General features: G+C 44.2%; 1 protein-coding gene across 1 annotated transcript in view; it reads right to left on the reverse strand.

Annotated features, from left to right (window-relative positions):
* Positions 1-12,216, reverse strand: part of LOC124264645 (metal regulatory transcription factor 1-like) — a 34,867-nt gene that overhangs the window by 21,400 nt on the left and 1,251 nt on the right. The window contains exons 2-5 of the mRNA XM_046699384.1: positions 11,470-11,610; positions 7,794-7,873; positions 1,092-1,242; positions 656-787 (exon numbers count right to left, since the gene is read on the reverse strand). Of these exons, the coding sequence (XP_046555340.1) occupies positions 656-787; positions 1,092-1,242; positions 7,794-7,873; positions 11,470-11,610 (504 nt within the window). The remainder of the gene's footprint in view (positions 1-655; positions 788-1,091; positions 1,243-7,793; positions 7,874-11,469; positions 11,611-12,216) is intronic.

Here is a 12,216-nt window from a genome sequence, read left to right on the forward strand (position 1 = left end):
AAGTTATATCACAGCTTCAGCTCATGTTTTCATCAGTATTTCAGTTATATCACAGCTTCAGCTCATGCTTTCATCAGTATTTCAGTTATATCACAGCTTCAGCTCATGCTTTCATCAGTATTTAAGTTTGACTTCTTTGATTGGCATTCTAGAATTTGGGTAGATGAAGAATGGGGATTATTTTTATGGATATACAACTTCTTTATTCTTTTTAGGCGATGTTTCGACATAGATTCTAATGTTGTTGTCAAGCAAGTGGTGACAACGACATTAGAATCTATGTCGAAACGTCGTCTATATAGAATAAAGAAGTTGTATATCCATAAAAATAGTCCTCATTCTTCAGTATTTAAGCTATATCACAGCTTCAGCTCATGTTTTCATCAGTATTTCAGTTATATCACAGCATCAGCTCATGCTTTCAGCAGTATTTCAGTTATATCACAGCATCAGCTCATGCTTTCTGCAGTATTTAAGTTATATCACAGCTTCTGCTCATGCTTTCAACAGTTTCTAAGTTATATCACAGCTTCAGGTTCATACAGACCAATAATGCTCCTCTTATTCACTCCTGAAATGCCTTTCTCAAATAAATACTAAAAACTTCAGCATGTGCTAAATTACAAGTTCCAATGATAACAAGAGTTTGACATACACATAAGGTTTCTCGCCAGTGTGTGTACGAATGTGTTTACGAAGGTCACTCAAAGTTGTAAAGTACTTTGTGCATCCACTCTCATCACAGTTGAAAGTATTCCCAGAATGAAGACGTTTGTGAGCACGTAACCTGAAACACAAACATTGAGAACTATAAAACCAGCAGTCCTTATAGTCTGCCTGATGAAGACTGATATGACTTGTGGTTACTTGAAACCATCAACAGGAAGACAGGGATCATGTGTTTCTAGTTCTTGGGTTAAATACAGAAGAGTCAAAACTAGTTTTACAGGTAACAACCTTAAAAAAATCAAAATAACTTTTGCATTAAAATAACATGTCTGGATAATATAGCAAACATTTATGGCTGTTTCATGAAAATATACATAAAAATGTCAATAAGATTAGGCAACGTTTCCAGTTAATGTAATTACCTATAAAGTGTGTTGAAAGACTTCTCACAGCCAGTGATGTCGCATTCATAAGGTTTTTCTTTTGTATGTACTCGTACATGTATTTTTAGACTGTATGAAGTGAGGAAGGCCTTCCCACAGCCATGTTGGTCACATACAAAGGTATACTCTCCTGTCAACAGACAACAAACATCACTACACAGTATGCTGCAAAAATGCAGGGGAAGAAATGAATACCTATGCTATGTAAATGACACAAGTTGTGTGATTGAAATACTTTGTAATTTCACTTTCAAAATTATAATACAACTTTAGTTACAACTGGCAACAACGGGAAACATAAATGACTGCTGAAATTGCATCTGTATTAGTCCTTGCTGTACTATTGTGGGTACATTTCTTGCTCACATACTTCTCCCACTGCACATATGACTTCACATCCATGAAATGAGTTGCAGAATATGCCAGAAAAGGAAAATTCAAATGAGACCGATTCACAAACATGAGTCTAACTTGAAGGAATGAGAAATTCAGCAAATCAGAGCACCTTATTTCTTGTGTGACCTTGACATTCGGCAAGAGGTGACTTGTGGTGCTACAATATAAGCAATGTTTTAGGAACTTGACTTTTAGGTGCATTTCAATAGTTCGTGAAGGATGATATGAACTTCTAACAACTATCCGACTGCACCAAGTATATTTATGACAGTATTTTCATATTTTGATGGAATTAATCTATTGAATGAATCTGGTACCTAGCAAGATCATAATGTATATATACATGGGGTTTCTGAGAAGTTCTTAGTCTTTCATGAACTGCATTATTTGCTAAGTATCTTGCAACATTATCCCTTCCAAGGTCCTACTACATCAGTCAATAAAGCTGCTGTGAAGGCTTAATCCAGGTGTTCTAAAAAGTCCACTACAGCGTTCTTCTTTCGTTTTTGTGAAGACATGGAAATTTGACTATGCTAAAGGTGATGGATAGAAAGTATGTTCGAAGCCACAGTCATATGACCTGGTGGAACAAAATTTTATTTTTATGATAAAACTGATATTTTATGCTTATCCTGACTCAGGCTACATTGCTTATCTCCCTTTCCCTTTTTCGACGGTTATGTGGAAATTTGAATCCCTTTGTTCCCAAGAACAGTCAAAATTCACTCACCCATTGGGAGCTCCACTTTCCCACCAAAAGTCCACCCATGTGACCTGAGTCCTCTGGTCCAAGGATCGTTGATAATGCCGGGACGTGGAATTGTCTATCTGGTTGACCTGGTAGCTGATTTTTCGCTATGAAGTCACATCTAAGTCCCAGGTGGACTGCCACATGCTCTTAACGCCAGTGTAACTGCCTTAGCTGCTCTGATGGAGAACCCTCTTCTTTTCAGGCAGTGCGTAATATGTTCCATGCTTGAAGCTGGAGCCCTCTTGGATTGCTGCGACGTTGTCTTGTGTGAGGGTGGATGCATAGATTCAGCCAATCTGGTACACGTTGGTTCTCCTAGGAGTTGTATTAGGTCTGGAAACCAGGTACTTACTGGCCAATACAACGCGACCAAAATCAGCAATAGGACTTTGGTCTGGGCGATCTTGTGTAGAACTTGTGGTAACAGGATCGGCAGCGTGAACGAGTATGCGTTCAGTCCATCCCATGGTATGGCTTGAGAGTCGAGAGACCAGGCTTGAGGATCTGGTACCATGAAACAAACGTCGCAATCTGGTGATTGAAGAGATCTATGGCCTTGGTCTTCGGTGAGCAGCTGAAACACTTCCGGGCGCAGCATCCACTCAGTGGGTGATGGTGGACCAGTTTGGATAAGGCTTCAGCTAAGACGTTCTTCGCCCCTGGAATGTGGCAGGCCATCGGTTGAGGTCGTATGCTAGGTTGAAGAGCTGGAACGTCAGTTGTAGAAGGGGCGCTGACCTCGTTTAGCCTTGTAGATTCATGTAGAAGACTACTGTTGAGTTGTCTTTGTGCATCATAAGGAACTGGTTCCTCAGCAGTCGCACCCAGTGTTGAACTGCCTCGATGACCGCCTTGAATTCCAGCTGGTTTATGTGTAGAGCCCTTTCTTCCAGCAACCAAGTTCCTGATGCGACCTATTCCTTGCAGTATGCTTCCTATCCTTGTAGAGATGCGTCCACGAAGAGATGAAGGTTATAGACCAGCTCTTGCAAATAGGTTTCGCCGCTGACTTGTCTGTCCACCAGAGTAGATACGACTTCAGGAGCTGAGTGATGGAAACCTTCTGTCGATATGAGGTCTGAGGAAGCGTTGTAGCGGTCGTAACTGCAAACTTTCTCTGCGCGTAAGAGCCTGTGCTGATGTGAGGAGGCCTAGTAGTCCTTGCCACGCTCTTGTTGAGAGCGGCAGGAAGACATGCCTGGATGCTTGGCCACCAATCTTCTGGGACAGTAATGCGATTCTCCGTGGTCTGGAACCTGATGCCGTGGAACTGCAGATCCTGTGATGGCTCTAGTTCTGATGTGGTTGACTAGACAGCCCAGCTGTGTCAGTAGATGGATCGTAAATTACAGTAGATGTCTGAGTTGAACTGCTAGTTGATGTACCTGGATCCCATTGTCTAGGTAGAAGGCACTGCTAAATCCCCACTGATGTAAATACGATATGGGCTTGGTTACATGTGTAAATAGCCATGGGGCCGAGGAAATTCCAAAGAAATTCCGAACTCCCTCGAGGCTGGATGTGCAGGTAGGCGTCTTGCAGATCGATGCTGGCTAAGTAATCGTTGGGTCTGATGAGATGTCACAGTTGTGGTAAATGCAACATCTTGAACTTGTCTGGTTTCAGCAAGTAGTCTAGGTTGAAACGCTTCATGTTGTAGATGAGGCGGAACTTCTCTGTGGAGTTCTTCTTCGGTACCAGGAAAATTGGAGAGTAGAAGCTGGGGTGAGACTGCATTAATCTAGGATCTCTACAGCGTTCTTTCCTCGGTCAACTTGATGCAATGTAACCCGGAGTATCTGTGCACCTGCGGGTTGACAGTGAGAGGAGGCGTCGCCTTGAGCTGGATCTTGTACCCTTCTCGCAGCACTTGAACGACATAGTTGTCTTCTAGTACTCTCCTGTCCTCCCAGTAGTAGCCTAGACGTCCACCCACGGTTCACGGTTGCACAGGAACGACTGGGGGTAGAATGGACCAGTCGATCCGAACTTGAACTTGACTGATGGGATGACCGGAAGTTGACGGAGGAGCGACCTCGGCTGGAGCGAGCTCTGGAGTTGTCGGATGAATGACGAAAATATTGAGATCTGCCACCCCAGGATGCCGGATACCTCTTATCCTTGGCCTTCTGTATCCCTGCAAATCTGGACCGGAACTGGTTACGTTGAGTAGTCTGCCTGTGCATGTTGTTCATAGTCTGCACAGACTTCATCAGCATCTTGTCCTTAGAGTCCTGGGCCACTTCTCTCGACATCTGTCGGATGCTGCCCAGGGCTTGCGTAGAAGAGACTTCGTGTAGAGATCTGGCCACATAGATGCTGCAAGGAGACCTTGGTGATGCCCGCCGAGGTAGATGCGAGGTAATCCGAGATGAACTCCTGGTCCTTCCTCTGAGTGACGAGCGCCAACAGGAACATCCGCTCTTTGTCGATCTCCAGATCCTCATGTATGTTGTCATCTGATGCCTGGGCTTCATCCTGGATGGAGTCTCCCAGGGATGCCGCTGGTGTAGATTGGTTGAGGGGACGCTGGAGTTCTGTAGACTGCTGCTGCATCACCATCACAACTTGTCCGGTGACAATCGCCTCAAAGTCCTGCTGTTTGAAGGGCAGCGCAGTAGCAGCCAGGAGATGATGTGGCGTATTTGCAGACAATGCGCTGAGATGGGCAGGCAATGTAGGAGGCAGATGGTCGCTTGAAGCCGGAGACGGGGTAGCGTTGCGGGTTCACTGGAGCACTGCTGCTAGGCTGAGGGCGCTGATGTAGAGTGGCTGGCTGTGTAGAGGGGTTCGCGAACTCGTTCGGGAACCGTTCAACAACGTGGTTATACTGTGTAGAAGCTGGCTGGGTGCTGGCGTAGGAGTTCACAAACCCTGCTGGAACATTTCAGGCACCGTGTAGTGTAGACTGCATGGCTGACGCTGTAGCTGACGCATGATGACTCTGCATAGAAGTTTTTGCGAACCCATTCTCTAACTGTTGAATGGTGTAAGTAGCCTGTGCAGATGTATGCTGGCTGCTAACACAAGGGTTCGTGAACCCTGCTGGAACAACAGAGGCGCTGGGTAGTGTCGACTGCATGGCAGACGCTGTAGCTGCCGCATGATGACTGCATAGAAGGGTTCGCGAACCCTGTAGAGCTGGTTGTAGTCGACTGCTGGGTATACCTCACAATGATCTGCGGTTCGAAAACTGGTGGTTGTGAGTAAAATGAATCATCTACTTTGTCAGCGGGCGTCATTCATTCGCGAATGAGTGAACTTCGGCAGCAGGCTTTGACGACTTCAAAGGTCTTGTAGAATGGGAAGGCCGGGATGATGATGACTTCGACGATGACGGCTTCGATGTAGACGGCTTCGATGTAGACGACTTCGAAGATGATGATGACTTTTACTTCTTCGCCAGCTTCTGGGAATCAGACCCCTCCCCAAGAGGAGACTTACTCTTATTAGAGAAGGGCTGCGTTGGGCTGTCTCTGCAAGAGCGCCAGAGATTGGAATAACCCATGAGAGAGACTCAAAAAAAATCAGCAGACAATCAGATGATTGGGAAATGCCCTTGTTAGCAGTGACCCTGCTGTCATGCCTAAGTTTGTCCATAGTCTTGCGTAAATGGGATAACAAATATTTAGTAAATGCAAATTCTGATAAATGTGCACAATATTCACAATATGAGGCAAGAGAACATGATGTGTTAAGCGAAGAAGAACACACAGGGTGTGGATCAACTGCTGAGGTGTGTAACCTGCATTGTTTACATGCGACCATGTAGAAACAGTCACCTAAAATGGAGTAAGAAAACCTCAGAAATTAGCTGTAATTTACGCAAATAAATACATCATTATGATAACAGAAGGTCCTAATATACAATTATTACATGGCCTTAATTTGAACTTCTGGCCAAAAGTATAAAGGATATAAGCCATAAAAGGGACCCAGGAAACTGCCCAACCGTCCGGATGGAGGAGAGTGATGAAAGCATGGCTCAGGTCACGTGGGCAGACTTTTGGTGGGAAAGTGGGGCTCCAGATAGGTGAGTGAATTTTTACTGTTCTTAGAAACAAAGGGATTCAAGTTTCCATGTAACCGTTAAAAGGAAAAGGGAGATAAGCAATATAGCATGAGTCAGGATAAGGAAAAATATACCTTTTTCTATAAACAAGTTGACAGCTAGTCCATATGGGTGGCTGTTTGAGATAGCCCTTTCAGTTGGATATACTTGACGAAAGCACAATGGCCATGACATTTTCCCTTGTTGCTTAATAAATTAAATAAGAATCCCTCAGAGATTCTGGGTTAGACGAATCCAAAGCAACCTCTGTGTAAGAGGTTACCAAATGGATCAGGTAGTGTCATCATAGCCCGACAGCAGTGACTTTTACGATATCTTTTATGATATCAATCACTGGATTGTCTGATTCAAATTTGATTATTTACAGGCTGTTGCTACATACCTGGACTCTTGCAAAGGGGAATAAAATTCTTCAAACTGGTTACAGGTCTTATTTTGAACTGTATTAATGCATCAGGCAAAACAATACACCCAAGATAATGTGGTGATTATCATCATCTTGTCCTGCAGAAAACCTTTCTAAATTAGGAATGTCCTGTCACTACTGGATCAAATCATGGAAACTGCTTTATGGAATTTTGTCAAATAAACTTATTTTGTGTTAAGATTTAAAGTTGAATGGCAAGTTGTATAGAGACAACCCAGTTGGGATAAGTTTCAGCGTAGACTGAGAGGAAAAGATGACAACAAAAAGATGATGACAGTTGTACATGACATAAGCTGACTTGAAGTTCAGTACACGATACAAAACTCTTGCCATGACCATAATCTCACTCATTATAACTTCTAATTGACACAGATACAGGTATAAAGGACAAGAGTAACGTGACAAATACTGATCAAGTCCTAGCTGATTAGGCTGCCTCCTAGCTTCTGTCTTTGCTTTCTTAAATCTAAATCTAAACACTATGACAAAAGTAATAGTTGGTTTTCAGAGAAATGTATTTCAATAAGCCTCCACAGCCAGTGAATACCAGTACCTCATGTTGTAAACATTTCTAAACATATACTACTCGCAGGTTGCTGAGGATCACCACCATTATAGATAATATGTAAAGTGGTGTGCATACCGGTATGTTGAAAGAGTCAAAGACGATATTACATGAAGACATGTTTCCAGAACAAAATTTAATTGTCAAGTGCTGTCAAAAGTGACCAGTAATCAGTTACATCTCCCGTCAAAATGACAGTGTCAAACACTTTTCTCTTGACTTTATGAGTTTAGGGAAGGGTATTGATCTAAACCAAAACAATATATAATGAATGTTGAGAGTGAGAATAGCAAAGGCTAGCCTTCTAACAGCCTCAAACTGATGCATGTGCCAGTTTTGTTTGGTCAGATTGGAGTAACAATCAAATTACCACTGACCTCAACCGTTAACATCAGCTTAGACCTTATACAAACATGCTTTCGATTTCTGACATGGTACAACTTCCTCTGATAAAAGCTTCAGGTACTAACCTCGGTGGGTTTTCAGATGTGTTTTCAGGTTGCCAGGGGTACTGTAAGTTCTTGAACAGTCTTGGAAGTTACATTTAAACCTGTACAACATTCAAAAAGAAATTAACTACAGCACTAACCACAACATTCTTGAGCACTGGGCTCCAGATAATTTTTCTACATCAGGAGTACGTACTCCTTATTTTTTCAATACAGGAGTACTGGAAAACCATAGAGTACTGAATGGAATTTAATGGAGTACCAGTAATCTTGTGTTTCGTTTCATATATGCACCACAACATTGCTACTCTTGTGTAAACAGATCAATAAACAATAAAACAATAATTTTTCACATAAATACATCTGTAAATAAATCTAAGACCGTACACAATTGCTGTGGTGCGTATCTGCTACGTTTTCTAAATTATTTCCTACTATATTGTGCATATTTTTTATTCGTACATATACCGATACCGCCCTTATCTGGGGCCCTGTTAGTACATATGATATCTCACAGGAAAAATATGGATCATGTTATAAATAGCTGTCCTGGTATAATTATGTCCGTCAACCAAGTCTGTTTTCAGGTACTGAACATAGGCTATAGTTTTACAAAGCATTATAGTCAGAATCCAATTTATGAGGCTATTATATATATAATATAATGCGGACAATACTTTTAAAAAAACCAACAGGTCCAACAGTAACATTCATGATATGTTTTTAACTCTTGAGGGCTTTGTTGTTTCTGAAGATCTTTGAAAAAACATATTCTTTTGGAAATTCTCCTCACTGGCTACTTTTAAGAGTACCATGCCTTAAACAAACTAGAGTTGTACCATTCTCTACTGATAGGTTGATAGGAGGGTTGTTGGTAGAAGTGGGGCTATATGTAGGGGTTGTCAGGACTAGGAGGGGTGTTGGTAGAAGTGGGGCTAAATGTAGGGGTTGTCAGGACTAGGAGGGGTGTTGGTAGAAGTGGGGCTATATGTAGGGGTTGTCAGGACTAGGAGGGTGTTGGTAGAAGTGGGGATATATGTAGGGTTGTCAGGACTAGGAGGGGTGTTGGTAGAAGTGGGGCCATATGTATGTAGGAGGGGTGGTTGGTAGCTGGGTTATACTAGGACTAGGATATGAGGGCTAGGGCTGTGTTAGGAGGGGTGTTGGTAGAAGTGGGGGCTATATGTAGGGGTTGTCAGGACTAGGAGGAGGGTGTTGGTAGAAGTGGGGCTATATGTAGGGGTTGTCAGGACTAGGAGGGGTGTTGGTAGAAGTGGGCTATATGTAGGGGTTGTCAGGACTAGGAGGGGTGTTGGTAGAAGTGGGGCTATATATAGAGAGGGGGTTGTCAGCACTAGGAGGGTGTTGGTAGAAGTGGGGTTATATGTAGGGGATTGTCAGGACTAGGAGGGGTGTTGGTAGAAGTGGGGCCATATGTAGGGGTTGTCAGGACCAGGAGGGTTGTTGGTAGAAGTGGGGCTGCATGTAGGCTGTCAGGACTAGGAGGGGTGTTGGTAGAAGTGGGGCTATATGTAGGGGTTGTCCAGGAAGGCTGTTGGGGGCTATATGTAGGGGTTGTCAGGACTAGGAGGGGTGTTGGTAGAAGTGGGGCTATATGTAGGGGTTGTCAGGACTAGGAGGGGTGTTGGTAGAAGTGGGGCTATATGTAGGGGTTGTCAGGACTAGGAGGGGTGTTGGTAGAAGTGGGGCTATATGTAGGGCTTGTCAGGACCAGGAGGGCTGTTGGTAGAAGGGGCTATATGTAGGGGTTGTCAGGGACTAGGAGGGGTGTTGGCAGAAGTGGGGTTATATGTAAGGGGGTTGTCAGGACCAGGAGGGTGTTGAAGTAGAAGTGGGGCTGTCAGGACCCAGGAGGGGTGTTGTCAGGACTAGGAGGGGTGTTGGTAGAAGTGTTGGCAGGGCTATATGTAGGGGTTGTCAGGACTAGGAGGGGTGTTGGTAGAAGTGGGGCTATATGTAGGGGTTGTCAGGACTAGGAGGGGTGTTGGTAGAAGTGGGGCTATATGTAGGGGTTGTCAGGACTAGGAGGGTGTTGGTAGAAGTGGGGCTATATGTAGGGGGTTGTCAGGACTAGGAGGGTGTTGGTAGAAGTGGGGCTATATGTAGGGGCTGTCAGGACTAGGAGGTGGGTGTTGGTAGGGTTGTCCAGAGTTAGGAGTGTTAGTAGAAGGCTATATATGTCAAGCACTAGAGGATGCTGGTAGAAGTGGAGCTATATGTGTATGGGGTTGTCAGGACTAGGGGGTGTTGGTAGAAGTGGGGCTATATGTAGGGGTTGTGGGTTGTCAGGACTAGGAGGGGTGTTGGTAGAAGTGGGGCTGGCATGTAGGATTGTCAGGACTAGGAGGGGTGTCAGGACTAAGGAGGGGTGTAGGGTTGTCCAGGACTAGGAGGGTGTTGGAAGTTGTCCCAGGACTAGGAGGGTGTGGGGCTGCATGTATGTAGGGGTTGTCAGGACTAGGAGGGGTGTTGGTAGAAGTGGGGGGCTATATGTAGGGGTTGTCAGGACTAGGAGGGGTGTTGGTAGAAGTGGGGCTATATGTAGGGGTTGTCAGGACTAGGAGGGGTGTTGGTAGAAGTGGGGCTATATGTAGGGGTTGTCAGGACTAGGAGGGTGTTGGTAGAAGTGGGGCTATATGTAGGGGTTGTCAGGACTAGGAGGGGTGTTGGTAGAAGTGGGGCTATATGTAGGGGTTGTCAGGACTAGGAGGGGTGTTGGTAGAAGTGGGCTATATGTAGGGGTTGTCAGGACTAGGAGGGGTGTTGGTAGAAGTGGGGCTATATGTAGGGTTGTCAGGACTAGGAGGGTGTTGGCAGAAGTGGGGCTATATGTAGGGGGTTGTCAGGACTAGGAGGGTGTTGGTAGAAGTGGGGCTATATGTAGGGGTTGTCAGGACTAGGAGGGGTGTTGGTAGAAGTGGGGCTATATGTAGGGGTTGTCAGGACTAGGAGGGGTGTTGGTAGAAGTGGGGCTATATGTAGGGGTTGTCAGGACTAGGAGGGGTGTTGGTAGAAGTGGGGCTATATGTAGGGGTTGTCAGGACTAGGAGGGGTGTTGGTAGAAGTGGGGCTATATGTAGGGGTTGTCAGGACTAGGAGGGTGTTGGTAGAAGTGGGGCTATATGTAGGGGTTGTCAGGACTAGGAGGGTGTTGGTAGAAGTGGGGCTATATGTAGGGGTTGTCAGGACTAGGAGGGGTGTTGGTAGAAGTGGGGCTATATGTAGGGGTTGTCAGGACTAGGAGGGGTGTTGGTAGAAGTGAGGCTATATGTAGGGGTTGTCAGGACTAGGAGGGGTGTTGGTAGAAGTGGGGTTATATGTAGGGGTTGTCAGCACTAGGAGGGGTGTTGGTAGAAGTGGGGCTATATGTAGGGGTTGTCTGCACTAGGAGGGGTGTTGGTAGAAGTGGGGATATATGTAGGGGTTGTCAAGACTAGGAGGGGTATTGGTAGAAGTGGGGCTATATGTAGGGGTTGTCAGGACTAGGAGGGGTGTTGGTAGAAGTGGGGCTATATGTAGGGGTTGTCAGGACTAGGAGGGGTGTGCATTCATATGTTATTATGTTTACCATTTGTTATTACGTCTACCAGTACCAATTACTAAATCTAGTGTGTCCACAACATTCAATGCATGATTAATCTGGGTTGTCAAGACAACTGCTGAATGTGACACTCACCTCTTTACTTCCTTTGCATTAGTGTATGGGTCTTGTGTCTCCAGTGTTATGATAGCATGTGATGGGTTGATTGGCATCCTCTCATTTCCGGGGTTTAAGGTCATCAATATCTGGTCGTCAGATATTGTATTATGTATATACCTACAGAAAACAAGACAGAACATTTGTGTATTACAAACTGCTAATCAAGATTATGAAAGAAGAGCACTGCAATCTAAACATATCTGTTATTAACAGGTTGGGTATACCCAAAGACTGATGCATCACTGCCTCCCTGATAATAATAATAATTGGTCATGTTGTTTATTCATCATCACTGTGTATGGTTAATGTTTTGGTAAAATATCTTCAGAAAAAACTAATGATTTTATCCACAAAGACAAGGTAAAAGGATTGTAAAACACCCACTGCATAAATTTCAAAATCCCATATTGCTTTCAAGTTTATAGTCTGTTGGTATATGATGCCCTGACTTGTTATCTTGCGTACAATGTGTGAAGCCCATTTCTGGTGTTGCCCGGCGTGATATTGCTGGAATACTGCTAAAATAGATGAAAACTAAACTCACTCCCTCACTTGTGGTTATCTCAGTGCTGAAACTTGAGTTGATGACAGAGGAACAGACTACTATATATAACCTTTAAATAGAGTTATATTAATATTAGCATGATTAATATCGGAATAACAATCATCCTTCTGTGGAATTCACAAGGCTATATTACCTTTAGGGAGTAAACAAATATGTGT

Source organism: Haliotis rubra, unplaced genomic scaffold, assembly GCF_003918875.1.
Source record: "Haliotis rubra isolate DU_JTF1 unplaced genomic scaffold, ASM391887v1 Scf934, whole genome shotgun sequence".
Taxonomy (NCBI): Eukaryota; Metazoa; Mollusca; class Gastropoda; order Lepetellida; family Haliotidae; genus Haliotis; species Haliotis rubra.